Genomic DNA, 24791 nt, shown 5'->3' on the forward strand with positions numbered 1-24791 from the left:
CCTTACAAAACAGAAAAACAGAAAATGTTGGAAATATAGTCTCTGTAAAGAGAACATGTTTCTTCACCAGAATTTTCTGTTTTTTATTTTAGCATTCGTTTTTTTTTAGTCTAATTTGATTATGCTAATAAGGAGTGAGAAGTATAATCTCTCAATTTTGCATTTACAGAAGAATGTGCCTTAAACAAACTGGTACAACTTCCATTTCTTGTGTGTATTAATGACTTAGAGATTTTAGAACAAAATTTGTTGTTTCTCAACGCCAATGTTTAAAGTTTCTTTTTATCGGCCCGACCTCCTGGCGCTCTCGTATCTCATTGACGCATGGTTTAAATGGAGGCTGTTCTAGTTTCAGCCAATTACATGTCGTATACAACCGCAACCAATCAGATGCTCAGACTCTTTCCATTTCCGATCACCATTGCTCAAGCTCTTCACCCTTCTCCCCAATCAGTTTATAGCTGAAGCCAATTCCAGCCAGTCCCGTACCGTCTGAGGTGCGTTGAGAGGTGTTCTAGCCAATCGTACACCGCGGTCTATTTTAGCGTTCCTCTCCGCCAATGGTATGTGCGGTGCTATGTTTTACCGTGGCGTTCCCTAGCCAATCCGGCACCGTGTTGCATGGCGAGGGGGGGCGGTTGGCACACTGCAGCCGTCGGAGCTGGAGTTGTGGAGAACGGGAACTTCATATCTAGAGTCAACAGGTAACGCGCGCCCTCTTAGCCATGAAGGGGCGCGATGGAAGACGACGTTGTGATTAGAACACAGCTCTTCCACAACCGAGTTCGCGAGTGCATTGTAAGTTTTTTTTAACTTTTGGGAGCGATTGCTGATGGTTTTCGTTTAGTTGTTAAATCGGAGTGGAAAACATATATGTTGCATAGTCGAATTCAGTGCCCGAAAGATTTAAAAAAAAAAAAAAATTCGTCAACTATCTCTTGGAGCAATATTCAAGACGTGTAAATGTGTGAGAGCAGTATTTCTTCACAGGTTATATTCATCAAATAATGAGGCGATCTCTGCTAACTGTAAAACCCCATCAGTGAGTGATGTCTTCACGCGTGCTCAAATATAGTCCAAGCTTCTTCATGGAACGCACCAAACCATTTAGTGTGCATAATATTCCCATTTATTCACTGTTTGGGACTTCACCGACTCTTTACTAGATTTGAAAGCCAAGATGAGAGATTATGTTACTGGTTTTATCTGGATGGAGTGTCTTCTTTCAACCTTAAATTACTTATTGAGAGGTTTGTATATTGTCTGCTGTGTTGAGAACCTGCTCTGGTATCCAACACTATGGACATTAGGTGGCGGATTTGGAGCAGATTTGAACTTCCTAATATAGTAGTAATGTTCAAATGCTGTACAATATGTATATGTAAATAAAGTTGAATCTCATCATGTATATTGCAGTTGACTGTATATTTACAGATGATGTTGGTGAGGCATTGCATGTAGATAGAATCATAGAATAGTACAGCACAGAAGGAGGCCATTTGGCCCATCGAGTCTGCGCCAGCTCTTTCGAAGAGCAATCCAGTTAGTCCCACTCCCCCGTTCTTTCCCCATATCCCTGAATTTTTTTCTCCTTCAAGTATTTATTCAATTCCCTTTTGAAGGCTTCTCTTGAATCTGTCAGGCAGTGCATTCCAAATCCTAACCACTCGTTGTGTAAAAAAGTTTTTCGTCGTGTCTCCTCTGGTTCTTTTGCTAATCAGCTTAAATCTGTGCCTTCTGGTCAGTGACCCTTCAGCCATTGGAAACAGTTTCTCTATTTACTCTAGCTAAACCCTTCATGATTTTAAACAACTCTTGTCAAATCTCCTCTTGACCTTCTCTGCTCCAAGGAGAACAACCCCAGCTTCTCCAGTCTATCCATGTAACTGTAATCCCTCATCCCTGGAATCGTTCTAGTAAATCTCTTCTGTACCCTCTCCAAAGCCTTCACAGATGGAGGAAAAAAGGAGGCTAAGTCTTGGGCATGGTGCTGTATGTGCAGGGGTCGGAGGAGAAGTCCGTGGAGATGATGTACTGCCTAAATTGGGAAAGGTAGGAATAGAACCAAAATAGGGTAGTGTCCCAGAGATGGACCATGGAGGAGGATGCCATAATCAATCTCGTCAAAAAAGACAGAAAAATCAAGGAGGGATATTGTGTAGTAATTGTAGTCACATGAGATATTGTTGGGACTTTGGTCAGGTATGTTTGTTCGAACAGAGGAGATTATAGAGTGATTTGATAGAGGTGTTGAAAATTCCGAAGGGATGGAACGGAGTAGATAGGGGGGGTAAAAAAGTCAGGGATCTAGACTGAGGGGATATAGGTAAAAGATTAAATGTGAGAGATTTAGGAGAGAGAGCAGGAGATCGTTTTTTTTTTTACACACAGGATTGTGAGGCTGTGGCATGCACTACCAGAGTTAATGATTGAAGCAGGGGCCATGTCCACATTTTAAGAATCGGATGAAGGAATGGGGAATAAAGTGATATGGGAACAGGGCGGGTACATGGGATTAGCACGGCTGCTCGTGTGTAGGATAAACACTAACACAGACAGGTTGGGCCGAATGGCTTGTTCTGTTTTGTAATTTCTGTGTAAAAGGCAAACTTAGCGCTGTGGATGGGAGGAATTTGAATAGGGAGTGTGTGTGAGATGGTTGCTGCTGGAGTGCTATTTTTACTGGGCCCAGAAAGATGCAGTTTTAAGGAAAGGGTTTTGACTGCTAGTGTATGAAAATCTCGCAAGTTTATTTTAATATCACCAGTGGCTGCCTGAGACCCTTGCAACAGGAGCTCCCAGCCAAAGACCAAGGTAAAAGCAATTTAAGAAATTCTTGAGCTCCTCATTCTTGGTGATGTGGCTGGGGGTGGACGAAGGTGGCAGTTAGAAGTGAAGAGGAGTTTGGGGTGCAATGAATATAAGAATTAGGAGTCGGCCGTACGGTCCCTCGAGCCTGCTCCGCCATTCAATAAGATCATGGCTGGTCTTCGACCTCAACTCCACCTTCTCGCACTATCCCCATATCCCTTAATTCCCCTAGAGTCCAAAAATCTATCGATCTCAGCCTTGAATATACTCAATGACTCAGCATCCACAGCCCTCTGGGGCAGAGAATTCCAAAGATTCACCACCCTCTGAGTGAAGAAATTCCTCCTCATCTCGGTTCGAAATGGCCGACCCCTTATCCTGAGACTGTGCCCCCTAGTTCTAGACTCCCCAGCCAGGGGAAACAGCCTCTCAGCATCTACCCTGTTGTCTCTACTCTCCAGGATGATCCCAGAGTAATAGCTAACTTTTACATTTTATCTATGCATTGTAACTTATGAAGATATAAAAGTATATTTGTTGGCACTGCACAGTTATCAAGAGAGAAATAGTTGAACTAGAATGCTGATTTATCTCGCTCTTTTGAGTGAAGTAGAAAACTGTTTGTCCTACGCCTGATGCAACTTTTACGTTTCTTTTAATGGTGGTCATGAGCTGAGTGAACCACTTTCATTATCACACAATGGGTTGGTATATCTGCAGTTCATCATTGTGAATGTGATGTGTTTATATTCCCTTGAGTGAATTATATCCTGTACTGCTTTCAGGACTGCTTTCTCATCCAACTTGGTGTTAGGCTCTGGTAAATTGCCCAGTTTTTTAACATTTTGTGCTGACTTCAAGTTTTGGCATGGCTTTTTGCATTTAGCAACATTCTTCAGAAAAGTTGTGACTTCCACATTGTACACAATTCCGCTGCATAAGACACAAGACAACAACCTTCCCCCGCCCCCCAAAATTTGGTATTTAAATGAACTAATATTTGACTACAACAGAATTTGATTGCCTCTGTGCAATAAGCTCTTCTAATGGTTCAGTGGGCAAATATCTGATCTAATCCATACAGACTAAGAGGCTCTCTGGCTAGATCGCTGTGCTGAATTAGTTGATCTAGGCTGTGGCAGTAGTAGGACCATTACAGTTTGCTTCAGTGTCCCTGTGCGAAGGGACGGGGTGGTGGGGAGGGGGTGGAACCAACCTGCTTTCCTACTCCTAATGGATATCTAGTGACCCTACTGCAAAGCGCACATGCGGACTTTGAGGAAGAACAAAACTAGTCTTGACTGGTACGATAGCAAAATACTGCAGATGCTGGAAATCCGAAATAACAACAGAAAATGCTGGAAAAACTCAGCAGGCCAGGCAACATCCGTGCAGAGAAAGTAGAGTCAACGTTTCGGGTCAAAACCCTTTTTCAAAACTGGAAAGGAAATGAACTAGATCGAAGGCAGGGCTCTTTGCACGGTGGCATAGTGGTTAGCACTGTTGCCTCACAGCACCAGGGACCCAGGTTCGAATCTGGCCTCGGGTGACTGTGGAGTTTGCACATTCTCCCCGTGTTTGCGTGGGTTTCCTCCCACAGTCCAAAGATGTGCGGGTTAGGTTGATTGGTTATGATAAATTGACCCTTAGTGTTAGGGGGATTAATAGGTGGGGTTACGGGGATAGGGTGGGATATGTGTTGGTGTAGGGGTTACGGGGATCGGGTGGGATATGTGTCGGTGCAGGCTCGATGGGCCGAAATGGCCTCTATCTGCACTGTGGGGTTTCTGTGATTTCTCTGTGATTTCCGGACTCAATATCGAGTTCAACAATTTCAGATCATAACCTCGGCCCCTATTACATTTTTACTTATATTTTTTTTCCACCCCTTTGTTTTGGGTTTTCCCTTTTTTTCCCCCCCCCCTTTCCTTTTTTTTCTCTCTCCCACATGGCAGCTGTCTCTCATCCTGCCAGTACACTTCACACCTAATCTGAGCCGTCTTTTGTCTCCACTGTCCTATTACCATCTCGTCTGGTTTTGAATACCTCTTAATGTCTCTTCTTTTGTTCTATCGCAGCCCTGCCTTCCGATCTATTTCATTTCCTTTCCAGTTTTGAAAAAGGGTTTCGACCCGAAACGTCGACTCTAATTTCTCTCCACGGATGTTGCCTGGCCTGCTGAGTTTTTCCAGCATTTTCTGTTGTTATTTCTAGTCTTGACTGATGTCGGTGTCAGTTGAGCAGCTTGTTGACGTTTGCTGTTTGAAGAATGGCCACTTGGGCAAGGTACCAGCGAACCGTTGGCATCCTCTGTGTTGTACCCCAGCATCTCCACACCTTTTGGTTCAGAGAGAACCAGTCTGTTGAAATGAATCAATCTCGGGGTAGAGGGAATGAGCTTTAAAGAAAATCACTTGTGCCAAAGTACTTGTTGAGACATAACGTGCTAGCACAAGGTTTTCTGCATATTTGTCAAATGTTTCTGTTCTAGCGTGGAGCCATAAAGTGTACCTTTAACCTACCTCTAGAGGAGCATCAAATGCTGGCATTGTCAAACTTGTTAATCAATACATATTATTGCTGGGAGCAGCATTTGCTGGGTTAGTGCTCAAAGTGACTTCTGTTTGATTTGCAGGATTACTGAGATAATATCCTGTTGCTTGGAAGTAGGCTAACATCTTGCGACAGTCTCTCAACAATCGAGCTCCCGTGTAGTACTGAGGGAGTGCTGCACTGCCGGAGGGGCGGTACTGAGGGAGTGCCGCACTGTCGGAGGGGTGGTGCTGAGGGAGCGCCGCACTGTCGGAGGGGCGGTACTGAGGGAGTGCCGCACTGTCGGAGGGGCAGTACTGAGGGAGTGCCGCACTGTCAGAGGGGCAGTACTGAGGGAGCGCCGCATTGTCGGAGGGGCAGTACTGAGGGAGCACTGCACTGTCGGAGGGGCAGTACTGAGGGCGCGCTGCACTGTCGGAGGGGCGGTACTGAGGGAGCGCCGCACTGTCGGAGGGGCAGTACTGAGGGAGCGCCGCACTGTCGGAGGGGCAGTGCTGAGGGAGCGCCGCACTGTCGGAGGGGCAGTGCTGAGGGAGCGCCGCACTGTCGGAGGGGCAGCACTGAGGGAGCGCCGCACTGTCGGAGGGGCAGCACTGAAGGAGCGCCGCACTGTCGGAGGGGCAGTACTGAGGGAGCGCCGCACTGTCGGAGGGGCAGTACTGAGGGAGTGCTGCACTGTCGGAGGTGCCGTCTTTCGGATGGGACGTTAAACTGAGGCCCCGTCTGCCCCCCTCGGGTGGATGTAAAGAATCCCAGGGCACTATTTTGAAGAAGAGGAGGGGGGAGTTCTCCCCAGTGTCCTGGCCAATATTTACCCCTCTACCAACATCACTAAAAACCACAGTACTGTATCTGGTCATTATCACATTGCTGTTTGTGGGAGCTTGCTGTGCGCAAATTGGCTGCCGCGTTTCCCACATTACAACAGTGACTACACTTCAAAAAGTACTTCATTGGCTGTCAAGCGCTTTGGGACGTCCTGAGGTGGTGAAAGGTGCGATAGAAATACAAGTCTTTTTTTAATCCCTTGGGTTTTCAGAAATCAGTAACTGTGTGTATGACCATTTTAAAGATTCAAGGATGGGGTGAGAGTGGCATTACCCCCCCCCCCCCCCCCCCACCAATGTTAGTGAGGATAAAAATCAGCTAGGGTACCCTGTCAAGCCCTGTAAGAATTTTGTATGTTTCAATGAGATCACCTCTCATTCTTCTAAACTGTAGAGAATATAGGCCTAGTCTACTCAATCTCTCCTCATAGGACAATCCCCCCATCCCAGGAATCAGTCTGGTGAACCTTTGTTGCACTCCCTCTATGGCAAGTATATCCTTCCTTAGGTAAGGAGACCAAAACTGTACACAGTACTCCAGGTGTGGTCTCACCAAGGCCCTATATAATTGCAGTCGTCGTCGTACGTGTCTTCACACTGTTCCCTTTGGGGAACTGTATGAAGTGGTGGAAGGATTTCTGGCTGCGAGTAACACTCCTTCCGTGACTGTAACCATCTTCGTACCAGCCATTAGGGTGGTTAGTCCTATGGCGGGAGGGTTTTACGGGCTCCCACAACCCATACGAGGGGGGGGGGGGGCCACCCACACCCACACCCACGGACGCAAGTATCCCGCTGAATTTAGAGCTGGAGCTCCGACTCCACTTGCCGGGACTGTCTGGAGCGGGGTTCGAAACCCTACGCCTTCTGGCCCAGCGGCGGGGATGCTACCGCTACGCCAAAGGCCCACTCCTATAATTGCAGCAAGATGTCTTTACTCTTATACTCCAATCCTCTTGTAATAAAGGCCAACATACCATTTGCTTTCCGAATTGCTTGCTGTACCTGCATGTTCACTATGATGCCCCCTGCAGTCCAATAGCCTGCTACTACTCACCGGCCAGGTTCACACATCAAGGATGACCACTTTGGTGAGGTACTGATGGACTCCCAGTTCCTATGGAGTTGCACCCCAATGTCACAAGGGCATAAATTGGGATTGAAGTGGGGGGGCAGTCGAAGAAGCTTTTGTGGTGTGTCTTGAGTTACTTTTTAAAGTTTTCTTTGCCTCTTTTTGTTTGCTTTTTCCCCCTCCTGCTCTACTGACCGTATTGACTCCTTGCTGGAATACAGTTTTCCAGTTCTGATGAAAGGTCATTGACCTGAATCACTGACCATACTTTCCCCTTTCCACAGAGATGCCCGAGTGTTCCCAGCATCTTCTGCTTTTATTAGTTTTACAGGTGTCCGTTGCGCTTCAGTCCCTTGCCCAAGTAGCCATTATTTCCTCCTAAACATTGGAAAGATCGAATCTTCAGCCCCCTCGACAAACTCTGTACCCTAGCCACCTATTATATCCCTCTCCCCGGCACCCATCTCTGGCTGAACTAAACTGTTTGCAACCTTGGCGTCCTATTCAACCTCAAGCTGTGCTTCCAACCCAATATCCTCTCCGTCACAAAGACTACTTCCACCTCTAACATTGCCTGTCTCTGCCCCTGCCTCAGCCCATCTGCTGTTAATCCCTAATCCAAATAAAATGAACTTGAAAGACTTAATTGTAAATATCACAGAAAGGTACATTTTGGCAGGAAGCTCGAATAATGAGATGAATCTGTAAACTACTGTGAGCGTTAATGTAATGAGTTGTAGATGATGAAATCACAGCATGGGATTAGAATCCGAGGTCATCTGAAGGTTTTGCAACAGTTGCATTTTGATTCTGCAGAACTTTTTAACAAGGCAGGATAACTTTTTTGCTTATTTCTGCAGAACACAGTCAATTCTCTTTTCTTGCATTGTTCAGTGCTATCTTTTACCATTTCTGAAGTTGCAAATTGTATTCATTTTTATCTCCTCCCTTTCCTGCTTGCCCCCCCCCCCCCCCAACCATACATTTATCTTCAGATCACACACAGCATAACATGCCATACCCTACTCTTTTGGATCAGCAAAATAGACATAGAAGATAGGAGCAGGAGCAGGCCATTCGGCCCCTCGAGCCTGCTCCGCCATTCAATGAGATCATGGCTGATCATCCAAATTCATTACCCTGTCCCTGCCTTCTCCCCATATCCCTTGATCCCTTTAGCCTTAAGAAATATATCTAACTCCTTCTTGAATATATTTAATGAATTGGCCTCAACTGCCTTCTGTGGTAGAGAATTTCACAGGTTCACCACTCTCTGGGTGAAGAAATTCCTCCTCATCTCAGTCCTAAATGGCTTACCCCTTATCCTTAGACTGTGACCCCTGGTTCTGGACTCCCCTGCCATCGGGAACATCCTTCCTGCATCTAGTCTGTCTAGTCCTGTTAGAATTTTATAAGTTTCAATGAGATCCCCTCTCATTCTTCTAAACTCCAGTGAGTATAAGCCCAATCGACCCAATCTCTCTCCATACGTCATTCCTGCCATCCCAGGTATCAGCCTGGTGAATCTTCGCTGCACTCCCTCCATGGCAAGAACATCCTTCCTCAGATAAGGTGACCAAAACTGCACACAATACTCAAGGTGTGGTCTCACCAAGGCCCTGTACAACTGCAGCAAGACAAAATAACATGCACCTGGGACCTTTCTCACTGTTGTATAAGTAGCTGCTACAAAGTGCATGAGAATGACTTGGGTTTGTACCTTTTTTTCCTGCCCGAAGACTGTTCTTGCTCTTCCTCCTCTGGCAACATAGCTGAGATTGGGAATTTGCTGTGTGTGTCATTGAGAGTAAACCACAGTGCTTTTATGCCACTGAATTTCTGAGTTTGATGACATTTGTTTTTCCTCTCCAACGTTCTTCCAGTTACTCCTGAAGGTGCAAACTCTCATTGAGCTACCGTTCCACAAGGCCCAAGTGTCCTCTGCTACTGGCCAAAATGGCTAATCTTCATATTCTCAGATATACAGGAAACTTTGTGATATCCCGCACCGACGGGACCGAGCTGTTGCCGATCTATCAAAACTGCCGGACATACAAAGTTAATGTTGAAGCATACGGAGGTTTTCATCTCCGTATCTGACAACAAACACTGTTGCTTAGCAACAGCTTCTAAACAGTCGGCCCGTACCTTGGAAGCGTCTCTTTAGCTTAGCAACAACTTCAGAGAGACTTTCCAGAGCCTGACTGTTGGGGGGAAAAAAAGCCACGAGAAGAAAAAAAACCCTAACGAAACGGCTCCTGATTTCTGCCGGTAGATCGAGGTTTCCGGCCATACAACCTCCGGATAAACCAAAGTCTCCTGTAGATTGGGATTTTTATTTCTTGTGACCTTTGCCGGCAGTGGCAAATTTAGTCCTATTTCCTGACTCGCTGATCTTGCCCAATTCCCTAGGGTACAGTTTTTAAACCGGATTCAGTTGCTTGTGGAAATAGGGCTAATTTATGATGAAAGCATAACCCAGATTGTCAGGAAATCTTGCACTAGGATCTGTTTTTTGTAGACTTGACTCAATATTGAGCCACTTCTTGTAGGTTGACAGTGGTGGAGGGAATGGAACGAGCTACCCCTGAACAAGGAGTATTGCCAGGGTAGTTGTCCATGCGGACATCATAGCTGAACCCTATCTCTTCGTTGATTTTGCACACATGCGCACATTCCAGTAGCTGTTGGGAGCAAAAAAGTGGCTTTCCCCAGAGGCATTGAGACCCATTGTAGCACACTTCCTGTCACTCTGGCTGACATCAGCTAACTCTGCAAAGATCAGGCATCGAACCTGGAACCATCCAATATGTACGGTTCAGTTGCATGCTACATCTCCGTTTGATTACTTGTGCTTCTGGTTTTGGAGTAGAGGAATGTTCATAACTTGAATTTTTATTACCATTTGGGCAAGCGAAAGAGAACATTTTTGTGTTTTTCAAATTCATGCTGGTGCACGCACTCCTCGGTGGAGTATAATGCAAATTGCTTGCAAAGTGACTTTACCTGCACAGTACTCCCTGCAATGTGTTTTAACCCCAGTCTTGGAACACCTTTTGGTCCACCAGAGTGACGTTTCCATTTCCCGCACTGGACATCTTTTGCGACCCATGTGACTGAAACTGCTGCAGCTCTGTGCTACAGACTATTCCTAACTTGGAACTGTATTGGAAATGACTTGGCTTGTTTTTGTTGGGATCTCTGATGCTGGCAGTGGGAATTTTAGTCTGATTGTACTTGCAGTATTCTGACTCACTGATATTACCCAGTTCCCTTGAGCACAGTTTTTAAACCACTTTGAATTGCTTGTGGCAATGGGCCCAGTTGAACTGTGATGGAAGCCGGAGCTAGATTGTCAAGAAATGTTGCACTGGAATCTAGTTTGGATTTTCTTGCTGACTTGACTCCGAATTCGGAGACAATTTTTGTTGTAAATTCACAATGGTGGAGGGAAATGAATGCGCTGCTGTAAGGGAATGGTAGCATAGTGGCTTTGTTACTGGACGAGTAACCTAGAGACCTGGACGAATGATCTGGAGACATGAGTTCCAATCCCACTGTGGCCGCTGGGGAATTTAAATTCAATTAAATATTCTGGAATAAAAAGCTAGCATCAGTAATGGTGACCATGAGACTATTGGATTGTCGTTTAAAAACCCCATCTGGTTCACTAATGTCCTTTTAGGGAAGGAAATCTGCCATCCTTACCCGGTCTGGCCTATATGTGACTCCAGACCCACAGCAATGTGGTTGACTCTGAAATGGCCTAGCAAGCCACCCCGTTGTACCAAACCGGCTACAAAGAAGTATACTACTTCACCACATGGACTGCAGCGGTTCAAGAAGGCGGCTCACCGCCACCTTCTCGAGGATGGGCAATAAATGCTGGCCTTGCCAGCGACACCCTATGAATGAATTTAAAAAAAAATAACGAATGGAATGTTTTGATAGGATGGATTGACAAGAAAGCAATTGTCTCTGAATTCTGAGTCAAGTCTGCAAGAAATTGTACAATTTATTCAAGCCACCTGAATCCCAAGAGATGGCAACAATATGTGCAAAGGAAATGGTATCTGTTATGTTGTGGTTATAGACAGTAAGCTAGAGTGCCTGAGCTGTTCTTTCATCCTGGCAACTAAAGACCTTGGACAGGAATTTCTGCTAGGTTGTGCCTTTTTTTTTAGCTCAAGTCGCCCGAATTGGCCAAACCAGTACAAAAGATCGAGCAGTTTTAAGCGCAAATTACATTCAGCGCAAATTGAGTTTCCGCGATCTTTCGGGCTAGCTTTAAAAAAATCGCGCCAGAAGCCGGCCCCCGCCCACAAAACTGGCCACGTTTCCAGATCGAATTACTCGCCATTGGTGAGTTTCTGCTAATGGTGCCCGTTTGCGGGCCTTCAAGGAGGCTCTTAAAATTGAGTTTTTTAGGCACAAGGACACTAAGGCACGTTTTAAAAGCTTTTAAACATTTCTCAAAACTAGCGCAATTTTGCCTGCAATTTGCGCCCAGATTGCGATTGTGCCCAAAGCGGAAACTCTTGTCCAGTATTTTGAGCTTGGCCTTGCCAATTGGAAGATAAATGGAATTAATAGATCGGAAACAAAATGAAAGAGAATTTGTATGAAAATAACCTAACAAAGGACAGCTACCGTGGTTTTAGAAAGGATAGGTCTTGCTTGACCTACCTCCTGACTTTATTTGAGGATGTGACATCCCATATTGACTGAGGGGATGTAAGCTGTGTGATGGTGGTTCCGTTTTCTCTCACTGTTGGATTAAACAACAGGCTATCCAAAAAGTGGAACAAAATAAAGATGATGTTCATCGTCATTCTTTGTAGCCATTCGATCTCTTAAAGGGTGCTGGTGGTGATGTAGCACCTAATAGCCAAAGTATCAACCGTGCATATTGCCATCAAACAAATCCATATTCAAACTAAATGCTGACTGATCTCTACCCACTGGCTCAAGATTTCTTCCACACTGACTCTTCATATTCTTGAAGCAGAAGTAGGCTCTTGCAAGTTGCCTTCTAATGCTAACCGGACAGTCACCAATGTTGTGGGGAAGATTGAAGGCTCCCCCCGCCCCCATGCTGTGGTGCCGAGTGCTAAAGGCAGCAGGAGCGCACCTTCAGCAACCTCCACAGAGCTGCTGATTTAGGAGGAGACCAGGAATCATATCTGAGCTAGATCTTGTCCTTGCTCAATGTATATACTTGCACTCGGTGTTCCCTGTAAGCTGTGCTTTGTTCTGCGCGACCGGTTTCTTTTAGTACACCGTCCGTTTGTTAATACTGCACATGTGCAGTATTAACAATGTGAACAGCACCTCATCTTCCGATTAGGCACTTTACAGCCTTCCGGACTCAATATCGAGTTCAACAATTTCAGATCATAACCTCGGCCCCTATTACATTTTTACTTATTTTTTATCCACACCTTTGTTTTGGCCCTCCCCCCCCCCCCCCCCCCTTTTTTTTTTCTCTCCCACATGGCAGCTGTCTCCCATTCTGCCAGAACATTTCACACCTAATCTAGAGCCGTCTTTTGTCTCCACTAGTCCTATCACCATCTCGTCTCGTTTTGAATACCTCTTAATGGCTCTCCTCTTCTTTTGTTCTCTCCCAGCCTGGCCTTCTAATCTATTTCATTTCCTGTGCTTTTCCAGTCTTGACAAAGGGCTCACCCGAAACGTTGACTCTATTTTCTCTCCACGGATGTTGCCTGGCCTGCTGAGTTTTTCCAGCATTTTCTGTTGTTATTTTGGATTTCCGGCATCTGCAGTACTTTGCTATCGTATTAACAGTGTAAAAGCTGGTGAGTGGCCTGCACGGGACCTTTGGCTGGGATTGTACTAACCTTGGCGGGTGGCGGGTCCCGGCCCCGCTGTTAGCTCCATCCCGCTCTGTAAAATTAATTTCCGTTGCTGGGCGGGCTTAACAAGTCTTAGTGTTTCCCAGCCAATTAGAAGAAGCGGGTCTGGTGACGTCATTTCAAGAAGCATCATCAGCTGGTTTCCTTAAAGGGACCGTGGCCAACATTAATTTGACATTTGTGCTGTCGGTGTTCTACAGCATTGAGGTGCTGCAAACACTGACGAGCACGGCACAGGGCTGCACCCAGGCTCTCCCATAACTGCTTTCATATGCTTCTGGAGGGCGTCACAGCACGCAGGGAGGTCCTCTTCCCTTCCGATGGGCGAAGAGACCTCCCCAGGAGATCAACACCGCCTGGTTGCACATTGCAGAGGAGGATACAAGCAGGGATGTGGTCAGGAGGACCTGGGTGCAGTGCCACAAACGTTTCAATGATCTCAGTAGATCACGAAACGCTAGTACAAAGCCACACTCAACCTCATCCCGCTATGCCGCTCATCACATCCCCCGTCACTCTGCCTTCCCTACCCTACTCCTGCGCATCCTTACTCACACCAACTTACCTTGCACCTCCACCCAGCCCCCCCTCTCTACATTATCACATCCCCATCTCACCAGCCATCCCTCACACTCGCCCTCATCCTAGTGCAATCATACTAACTAACAACACACTTGGGTGTTTTATGCAATGTTCATGTAAAGTTTCTGTTAATGTGGTGTCAAACATTGAAACCTTTATTTTCAACACTTTGCGTTCTTGGACAGATTTGTATGCACTTTTGGAAGTAGCTTAGTAAGTTGTAGTGAATGGTGAAACATAACGGTACCCCCTGTAATGGTGGTGAGTGTGAAAGGAATGGCTTGGGCATTGTAGGGATGCTTTATGGTGTTGGTGTGGGGTAGTGCCAAGCTGGCGCATCATGTGGCAGCCAGGGTGCACAGTATCAAGTGAAGTAAATCTGGCCATGGTGAGGCCATCCCTGACCTCCCGGGCAGCAATGTTGTCGGATGCTGATGCCCTCTGTCCTGTGCAGCATCCGGTGATTGCGGAGAAGGTTGGTGCTGGTGTTGGGGCTGATCGTGGTGAGATTCTGAGGACCAAGGTGAGCGAGTATAAAGGACACCCATGCTGGTGGAATAGATGGCAGGTGAAGTAGAGATGACGGAAGCAATCTGTCAATGGTGAGAGAAGTAATGAGGTCAGACTGGATGGAGACTTGTGTAAAGATTTGCAGCATGGTGAATCTGTTGTGGAAATGCAGTGAAGAAGAGCTTGTGGCTGAGGGAAGATACCTCTAAGGTGGGAGCTTTTACTGTACATTTGAAGCTGCCAACTCTGGCTACTGAACTCCCGCCTTAGCTTGACTGACGTCGTCCACGACCACCGTGGACCCCGTGGGCGAGCACTTAAAATCAAAAGGTGAGCTCAAATGTATTCTTAATGATCTCTAAACAAGGTCACAATTACCTGAATTGGGTCCCCTGCCGCTGCGTGTCGGGTCTGCTCAGCGCTGACAGATCCGACATTGGGAAAGGTGCATGCTGGTTGACAGCTGGGTCCCGACCCGCTGGGGGGAAAAAAACACTTTCCCACCGATCGCACCTGCTAACCCCCGGGAAAATCTCGGCCTTTGAGATTACTGCACGGCCGCACACCTTAGCGGGAACATTATTTGCATTTCCAGCAAAGCTTACTGGAAGTGGATAGCAGTCGGGAACCTTTTTTTGGCCCCTCCCTACCCTAAAGACCACTGAGACTACAGTGCCTTTTCTGTACTCCAGCCCGTGGACTTCAATATATATTTTTGAAGTTTCACACAACTTAGTTCGAAATTCGTTCTCTCTTTAAGCTGCAGTTTGTGCGATTAGAAATGTAAATTTTCAAATTTGAGCCCCCACCCTCGCCGTCGGTTAATTTACTGCTTGAACAGTTTGCTGCGCGATGCCCTTGGATCTGTGCACAACAAGATAATCCAATAAACAATGCAATTCCTTTGTCACATTCTTGGGTGCACAGGAAACAGATGGTTAGTGAAGCTATTTAAATCTCAGTTGAATTTTTAAACCACTCATATTCAGCCAAAGCGCATTAAAAAGCTCTTCTGTCGCAGGCAGCATTGGCTCGGTGGTAACACTCTCGCCTCTGGGTCAGAAGGTTGTGGGTTCATAGTCCCACTCCAGAGACTTGAGCACAAAATCTATGCTGACACTCCCAGTGCAGTACTGAGGGAGTGCTGCGCTGGCAGAGATGGTGTCTTTCAAATGAGACGTTAAACCGAGGCCCCATCTGCGCTCTCGGGTGAATGTAAAAGATCCCATGGCACTATTTCGCAGGGGAGTTCTCCCTGGTGTCCTGGCCAATATTTATCCCTCAATAAACATCACAAAAACAGATTATCTGGTCATTATCACATTGCTGTTTGTGGGAGCTTGCTGTGTGCAAATTGGCTGCCGCGTTTCCTACATTACAACAGTGACTACACTTCAAAAAGTACTTCATTGGTTGTAAAGCGCTTTGGGACGTCCTGAGATTGTGGAAGGTGCTCTGTAGTTCAAGTTCTCTTCTGTCTCTTTTTTTCCTCTCAGTAAAAAGGTTATAAAATATACTTTGTTGAAGAAGTTTAACCTCTTGATCTCTGTGTAGGAAGGTATAAATCCGGTTTACCCCAACATTAAGCTTGGTGTGGAAGAGGCTCCCCAAAGGCTTGCATTGTTTTTATTTTTCAGCAACTCCATATTGGCCGAGTTTTAGTGCATTTGCCTTTCCTGCTGCACCCTACCTGTTAGAAACACTGTGTTCTGACATTTGCTTAACAATATGGGGGTCTTTCAAAAGGAATTGGTAGCCTTGATTTCAATATTTAGTGAGGACTTGTAGTAATTCTCATGTAAAACCTACCCAATTACATCAGTTTTAAATCGATGCCTTATGGGTTGGCTTTACGCAATAAGAAATAACAACTTCCACCCATAATTTTTAGCAGAAGAATAACGTCATGAGAGCAGAGGTGGCATAAATGACCCAGAACCTCTCCGAAAAGAAATTGGTGCACTGATCGGAGAGAATGTATAATGCAGGGTTTCTCGAATGGCCCAAATCCACATTGCTAGTACACTCTTTCTAGACCTGTAGAACTTAGAATCATGTCCAGGAGATCTAAGCCATTATTATAATTCATTCCGTGCTTTTGTTTGCTCAGTCAGTTTTGTTTACTCCGTTTTCATTATTCTGAAAAATGTTTCCATTGCTGGGCTGAGCATTGTGCTGAAGCAACCTCGCTGAATCGATGCTGTCAGAAGGTTGCTGCAGTGTGGAACAGTTAGTTGTAGGTTCCCACCAAAATGAAGCCGTGTACCTTGGGCATAACAGTGAAAGAAGTCACTAGCACTGGGAATCTTCAACTGTATTCTTACCATATCCTGAACTTGCCCGGAGTTTAATTATTTACATTTTGTCTTGCAATCCTGATACTTGATCGTGCACCAGCATTTTTATAGGGCCTGGAGTATTTTTTTGTTAAAATGAATACATTCACTGTTCATGTTTTGTAAAACATGGAGTTGGTTATATGATTGTCAATTATTGTAAATCTAAAAACTGTTACCCTTTGAAATGCTACAGGTTTAAAATGACATCTAGGCTATATAAAGTATCCTTAAATTTGTCAGGAAAAAGAAGTAAATTCCTTTTTTTTTCCCCCCAGGTTTTCTGGTGTTCGGTGAGGGCAGATCTGATTGTTAGTTTAACTCAATTACTAAAAGTTAATAGTTAAACTGCTGCCCTGAGGGCAGAAGGACAGAAATGTGAGTCGCCGCTGGTTTGCAGACTTTGTGCTTTTGGTTTAGAGTCCACTGCTGTACGACTGGGGCTGAAGGCTGCAGTAAAATGTACTTCAAACAACCGGCTGGGAGGAAACTGTGTTCTTGGCTGATTGGGCGAGTTACTCCCAATGGAGTTTGATCCAGTGTTTCTATGTGGAACAGGACGCTGGGTCCTGAGGATGTTTACTGCCCTACATCCTCAAGCTGTGGGGTTGTCCTTCCAGCTTGTGTGTGAAAATGTTCACTTAACCTCAAGCCGGAAAGACTGCAGCTGTATTTTATTCTAATCAGTGCTCTAGAGCCTGTTTTACTTTTAAGTTTATAGGCTTTGAAGAAAGAACCTGCATTTATATAGTGCCTTTCACATCCTCCGGGCATCCCAAAATGCTTCAGAGCCACTGAATTACTCCGTGTAGTCACTGGCATTATGTGGTAATCACAGCAGCCAATTTGCACACATACAAAGGTCTCCCAAACAGCAAAGACATCAATGACTAGTTAATCTGTTTTGGTGATTGTGCTGCTTGAGGTGATCTGTTTGAATGTGGTCTGGATACGGGGAGACTTCCCTGCTCTTCAAATCGTGTCATGGAATCTCTGGATGTCCCAAAGTGCTTGACAGCCAATTAATTACTTTTGAAATGTGGTCACTTCTTAAAATTTAGGGAAATGCTTCTGGTTGGTGGGGGGGTTTCAAAGTTTTAAAATGTGAAACTTGCTGCTTCAAACTCCTGGGTAATGTAAGAATTTCGTCGTCTTTTGGCCCCCACTTTCGCCATAACTGTAAAGATTGGTAACACACTGACTGGAGAATTGTGGGAACGAGCCCATGTTCTCGCCCTCTGGTAATGTGTATATTTTAAATATGCAGTTTAAGAGATGTGCAATGATTTTAGTCATTTAAAAAAAACTCCTATGTTGTGCACAGTACTTGCAGATATATGGGGGCTTCTGACCGCCACTTTTACTGGTGATTGAGCTCCGCCCACCCATACCAGAAGCCGTGTTGCTTTTACAACAGCGTGCATTTATATAGCGCCTTTCACGTAGTAAAATGTCCCAAGGTGCTTCACCAGAGCATTGTCAAACCGCGCGAAATAGAGAGATTAGGACAGGTGACTAAAAGCTTGGTCAAAGTGGTAGGTTTTAAGGAGGGTCTTAAAGGAGGAAAGCAAGGCGGAGAGGTTTAGGGAGGGAATTCCAGAGCTTGGGGCCAAGGCAGCTGAAGGCACGGCTGCCAATAGTGGGGCGGAGAGAGTGGGTGGGTGGGGGGGGTGTGCAACAGGGCTGTACAGATCTCCCCTTCACCTCACACCCACCTTGCCAACATTGAGGAAGATGGGCTGCCAGAAACTTGGAAGTCCCGAGTGCTACTTTTGAGCAACTGTGTATCTGCGTGTGTTTCAGTGTTGCTGCTGGGGCTAGTTTGGAACAGCAATATTGTGCAATCAAACTGGGTGTATTGACAGGATCAACCCTGAGGTTATTGCATAGTTTCAAAAATGCGAACAGACACTTTTTTTTATATTGAAACTGCTGGGAGCAGTTTGAATATAAATGCTCTGGGCTTTAGAGATTTATTTTAGTGCAGGGGTGGTTACGCTAACCTTACATTGTATTCTCAGAACCACAAATCACATCAGAAAATCTTTGGGTGGGAGGAGTTAATTGTGCAATATTGTGACTGTTTTACTCAATACATCCTTTTGTCCTGTAAATGTATCCGAATTTCAGATTTTGTAATTGAGTGCAGATCCTTGGGTAGGGTGAGTGTTGAAGAGAATTTAAAAAAAAAAAGTGTGTTCTGTGGTTCTGAGAATACAATGCATGGTTACTGGAGTTGGAATTCCGTTGTTGGATTTGTTGATACTATCGTTGCGACAGTGGTTTGCTCTCCAGCGACAGTGTCCAGAGCTGGGTACGTATATTGTAGTGTGCAATTCCAATCGGTGATTCGCAAGTTAACAAGTTTAAGATTTTGGCTTTGGCAGTGACGTCAATGTTTAACATTCTAACTTTTTTCCAAAAGGGTCATTCAATCACATCAATCGGACACTTTGTTTAGTGTCACTTGCAGTTTCCCAAATGGACTGTTTCTATTGTCTAATACAAATCTGTAGAGATTCACGGACACATTCATAGATTAAGCCAGGCATGAAATGTGCGTGTTTGTTTTAATTTTGCTTAGTTAGGAACCCTTTTTTAGCACTCAAGTACATAGTTGAATTACGATAAAGGCTCAACTGCTTCAAGAATTGCTCCGTTTAGTTCAATATTTCTATAAACTATGGAGAATGACCAGCTTTCAAAACTTAGCTCTGCAGCCCATTAATCATTCAGCAAATTGAAGACACAAAACTGAGCAAATATTATATACAGAAGTGCTTCTGCCCGTCCATTGTGTTCTGCCCCTAGACCAGGTCCTAATTCAAGTGTCGCACACGAGATTCTCAATTCACTTATTAGCAAAGAGTAGCTGAGGTGGATTCCTGCTGCCTTCCTCGTGATTTTTATCTTCGAAGTACCTTCTCCGAGGTGTGGTGCAACCAAGAGCCCACCTACCCTTTACAATGGGGTTGGCACCTGCACCCATCGGATGCAAGTACCCGCCCGCTGGATGTCAACTTAGTATTCAAAGCCGGTGCTCCGATCTGCGCTTGCCAGGGCGGTCTGGAGTGGGGCCCGAATTCGAGCCGTCTGACGCAGTTACAGTTTTCCTCTGCGACCCTGGGCTAGGGAGGAAATCGGCCCAGCCTCTTGCCCTTGATCACTGTATATTCAGCTTCCGATGCAGGTGTTGGATGAGGACAGGATTGAATCTAGCTGTGAAGCTCGCTTTCCCCCAAAGCTGAAATGAGATTGCCTGATGTTCTGGGGTGTGACAATTGCAAACTTGTTTTTCTCTGTCTGAGTGCTAGTGGCAAAATTTAAGAGGAACGTTCTTCTCGATTTTAAAGAGGAAACACAAAAGTTCACAGCCCCTCAATTTTCCCCACACGCCCTGATTGTAACAATGCGATTGGAGAAGTTGTGCATCGAGACTAGGGGCTTCCTTAGTCAGGGAAGAAAGGTCAGAGATGTGAGTAACCTTTAGCTGCTTTCTGAGGAGTTGGCTGGAATGACCTTGACAGAGGCCAGGGAGCAGGTTCTTGTTCTCTTGGCCAAGAATGGTGTGTTGGCCACGTGTGAAGTAAAGGCAACAATGAGTTTAGCCCCATTTGTGGTCTGCGACAAACCCATCACATTTCTCCGTCCTCCCATCCCCAAGCACACCCATGTAAACATCGAGCAGTCCCGCCTCCAACGCGCCCCCATTGACAAAATCAGCCCCAGGGTATCTGCTGACACAAAATGCATCTGTGTGACTTCTAGATACCACTTGAAGCCAGTGCACATTTGGGTCCATTCTTGGATCTTGCATCACACTAATGCACAGTGTGATTTCGATATCCTTGGGTCTGCAAACTAAGAACCTGCTCATTTAATCTGTGTATCCGGAGTGCAAGAACACACTTCACTACTGAGATGGGGTTCGGAACTGGATCCCACACAGCTGGCAGTGCAGGAGTCATAGAGTTTTACAGCACAGAAAGAGGCCCTTCGGCCATCGAGTCCTGCCGTGTTCAAACAGATGGGGTTTCTATTTTATTTCCATCAGTTTTTTCCCTCTTGCTTTTGCTTTTTCCTTTCCCTTTCCTTCCTCCTCCTTTCTCTCCCCCCCCCCCCCCCCCCCCCCCCCACCGACGCAAAGTTGGCCTAGCGAGTGTAATTACTTCATTCCATATCTGTAACCGCTCTCGACTCCGAAGCCTTGGGCTGCGCATGATCCAAAAGGGTCATTTGTTTAATTAAAAGTAACGGAAGAATTTTCCATGAAACTTCGACAGTATTTAATAAAATAGCTTTGAATGTTTCTGTGTCTTTTTTTGGCTGTATGTTTAGGAACATGTCTGGATAAATGACCAATCCGGACCTGCAACCCTGAAATAGTGGTATTTCCCATTTTTTTTTCTTTGAGCCAATTTTCTCCCCCTCTCTTGAAGGCGCTGACTTTGCACTAGTCATAGGAGACACCAAAGCCAACCTCAACTGTGTGCATGTGTCTCCTTTTCCTTCTCCCACTCCACGCCTTCCTGCAAGGGTTGCTGTCGGGTGCAGGAATCTGACGGTACCTTCCTTCCATTTCCTCCCCCTGACTCCCCAAATCAGGAGTGACTGTTTTGAGGTGCAGTGCAGCTTTCCAATCATTTGAGGGATGTGTCTGAAATTTTGCTGGGGTTACACAACCACCGTTAATATTCCGTGACTCCTTGCTGAGTAGCCTGCAGATCCTCTTAAGTGTCTGGTTTGGATTCAAATGGTTAGGTGCTTTCTTTCCCTTGAGCTGGTGGTAGCAGGACTGCTTATTCTACTTGTAAAGTGATTGGCAAGAAACTTATTACATAGTTTTTACAGCACAGAAACTGGCCATTTGGCCCAACTGGTCTATGGTCTCCACACGAGCCTCCTTCACCTCACCCTATCAACATCTCCTTCTATTCCTTTCTCCCTCGAGTACTTATCTCGCTTCCCCTGAAGACGTGAACAAGCAGTGTATGTTTCTAATGGTTCTCGTGAAAGAAAGTCTAATCGTGCAAGGTCACTGGATTTTCATTTGCATAGGATCACGGACGGGATGAGATTTTTCCAAAACGCGGTTAAAAAATCATGGCATCTCGTGATAGAAAAGGAATTTGATTCATTAAGGCACCAAAAACCAAGGCGTTCTGATGAGTTGTCTAATTTTTATTTTTATTTTTATCCCCTTTTTTGTTCACCTTGCAGGCGCATTATGTGCTCCAAGTCGTTCAATGCCCCCTCCCTCACACTAGCCAACTGCAAGCAGGTGTCAGGGACTCCCCAGGTGTGACACTCCCCTCTAATTTCTCCCCCCTCCACTCCCCACTCCTGCTGGGAGATGCCACAGTCTGCGCTTGGCTCAGATCGGGAACAGAGTAGAGCAGATTTACACCTGCCTCCGCTCCGTCACCCGGTGTTCGCATGCCTGCTCGGCACAGCTTTACTGCCCATACAAATGGAACAAGTTTGTCTGCAGGGATGGGCTGTTTTCTCCAAATGATTCGTTGTGTTATCATTGGGTCTGATCCAGCAACACACGGCCTGGCCAGTTCAAATTATTTTTCACACTATGAACTAGTAACACTTTTTTTAAAGAGACCAGTTTATGCTTGCTTCAGTGTTGCTGTAGCTCATAGCCTGTAAACCTGGAGCTTTCAAATTAAAAAGAGAAGTGAGAGGACAGACAATTAAATGAAGGCATTAACTCAGTGACTGAGAGGGCGGGTGTTGTGTAATTCTAGGATTATGGGAACAGGAGGAGGCCATTTAGCCCCTGGAGCCTGTTCTGCCATTCAATTAGATCATGGCTGATTTGTGACTTAATTACCTGCCTTTGCTTCATATCCCTTAAAACCCTAACAATCTATCTTAATTTTCATATTCTCTCTGTTTTGGTGAATTTAGTAAGCAGGGACCATTGATGTAATGCTTTTTACTAGCCAATATTTAGCATTCAGACAATATAAAGTTTGAGGCATGATTAGAGGGGATAGAAATGAAGAGAATTTAGACCAAAAGAATATGAATCCATAGTGGCAGTTTCTGTGCAAGATGACCCGGCAGCTCAAAGAAATGAGAGCGCAATTTATGTTCGAAAGGAAACTGCAGGAGTCCAAAATAAATGTTGGGATTTGAGGATGTGACCTCCCCCTGATTGGGGGTTTTTTTTTGGGGGGGGAGGGGGTCCTGGGGGGTAGTTGCAGTGTTTCTGCTAAGATTTTCAAATGCAGCTGAGATCTGGGATCATTCCGTCTTCCAAAGTTGTACAATTGTATAAATAGCATGTTTCTGTGGAGCATTGCGAGAGTTGGGTTGGGTCATGCAGCTCTGCATTCTTTAAATATACTTGTTTGTTGGGGGGGAGCAATAATGCAGTGCAACGTGAATGGAAAGTGTCAAACCAAACGTGCACAGCTTGGTCTGGGAGAAAGATTTAGCGGTCTGGATTTGCCAAACTACTTAAGCAAAAAGGGGAGGTGATTATTCGAGTGCGTGCATATTTTCTCAGCACCCACGAAACTGGTGTTGGAAATCTGTGCTCCAAGCTGCCAAGGAACATGTCTTGTACACTGTTTTCCGAAAACTGCGGGGGAGAAATTCCTTCTGTCGGTAATTTTAGTCGCGAAATCTGAATGGAAAACACTCGAGGTATTTCGACCCCGTTGTGGCTATTGCATCCATCACTTGGCAAATTCCTCGCAATTGACGTGGAGGATTTAAGACTAGATTTGTCCAGTAAATGGATGGGCGAAAGAGAGGTGCTGCTTTCTGAGTTTTATTTGGGAAACAAATATCACACCAAAAAAAAAAGTCTTATCTTGTTTGTGAAGGTACCCCCCCCCCCCCTCCCCCTGCCTTGCTAGCGGGTGTGGCAGCCATTGTACCCTCTAAGTTTTTATTTCGTGCGTGGTCCCTTTAACTGGCTGCGCAGCCCATTCAAATTTTCTCGCATGCGCGATTTCTTCCATGTAAAAGCCAGTGCGCGGCCTGCGCCGGACCTCCAGACCCCTGTGTGGGCACGCAGCTTAGCGGGAACATTGGTGGCAGCCCTCTGGTACGTCGCCCAAATGACCATTCTTCATGCGCAAGTCCCGACAGTGAATGCTGGCAAGCAGTTCTATTATGGGGAGGTACTACAGCCCGTCTCTCGTACTGCCCCAACGGGTGATGTGGATAATGATTCGGGAGGGAGAACGCTGATGTTGCCCAGCTGACTCCGTGCCGCTCAAGGATCCAACCATCGACTTTCTACACTGGCTCAGTTCCACCTCAGCAAGGCCGTTACACACTGAGCCACGAGCGAAGCTGGCCTTGTGCAAACACTTCTGTCACGTCCAAGTGAACAGATGCGTTTCACTTTTAAGTGGCTGAATTTCAACAGGTGATGATTGGAGAGGGGTTATTTAGAATGTGAATATCCATGTACTTGAGTGCCGTGTGCCTGCTGTTTGCTCAGTTTGTGTTTCTGTTCTTTTAACTTTTTCATGTTCTTTCTCCACAGATCTGTGCACTCCTGTTCACTACGCTGTATATCCTCTCCTACCTGGTGATCGCTCGGTTTAAAAAGAACGCAGACTTTGCAGCAGGTGATTTAAAAAAAAAAAAAAATCTTTTACGAGCTCTGAAATAATTATTCTGACTTAGCCTCCGACGGCTGTTGGGGTGCATACATAATTGTGTATTGGTTAGGACTCTGGATACTTCCAATGGTGGTACCACCAGTAAGAAAGAAAGACTTGCATTTCCGTAGTACCTTTCACAACCACCAGATGTCTCAAAATGCTTTACAGCCAATGAAGTACTTTTTGAAGTGTAGTCACTGTTGTAATGTGGGAAACACGGCAGCCAATTTGCACACAGCAAGCTCCCACAAACAGCAATGTGATAATGACCAGATCATCTGTTTTTAGTGATGTTGATTGAGGGATAAATATTGGCCAGGACACCGGGGAGAACTCCCCTGCTCTTCTTCGAAATAGTGCCATGCGTCCACCTGAGAGAGCAGACGGGGCCTCGGTTTAACATCTCATCCGAAAGACGGCACCTCTGACAGAGCAGCACTCCCTCAGCACTGCACTGGAGTGTCAGCCTAGATTTTTGTGCTTAAGTCTCTGGAGTGGGACTTGACTCAGAGGCGAGGGTGCTACCAACTGAGCCAGTGGCTGACAGTAGGGCATTGATGCTGTGTTTATATATAGTGTGCTGACAT

At 45.7% G+C, this 24791-nt stretch overlaps 1 protein-coding gene across 2 annotated transcripts in view; it reads left to right on the plus strand.

Annotated features, from left to right (window-relative positions):
• The first annotated feature begins 550 nt into the window (after window positions 1-550).
• lmbr1l (limb development membrane protein 1-like) overlaps window positions 551-24791 on the plus strand; it is a 67742-nt gene continuing 43501 nt past the window's right edge. Inside the window, exons 1-2 of one of the 2 annotated variants that reach the window (XM_085972773.1) lie at window positions 551-798; window positions 24084-24168. In XM_085972773.1, coding sequence (XP_085828899.1) covers window positions 739-798; window positions 24084-24168 — 145 coding nt within the window. In that variant the 5' untranslated portion in view covers window positions 551-738. Of the gene's footprint in view, window positions 799-5961; window positions 6359-24083; window positions 24169-24791 lie in introns of those variants that run through there. The other variant, XM_085972774.1, reaches the window with a different exon arrangement.

Source organism: Somniosus microcephalus, chromosome 33 (assembly GCF_052327205.1).
Source record: "Somniosus microcephalus isolate GS21.2 chromosome 33, FLI_Smic_1.0, whole genome shotgun sequence".
NCBI lineage: Eukaryota > Metazoa > Chordata > Chondrichthyes > Squaliformes > Somniosidae > Somniosus > Somniosus microcephalus.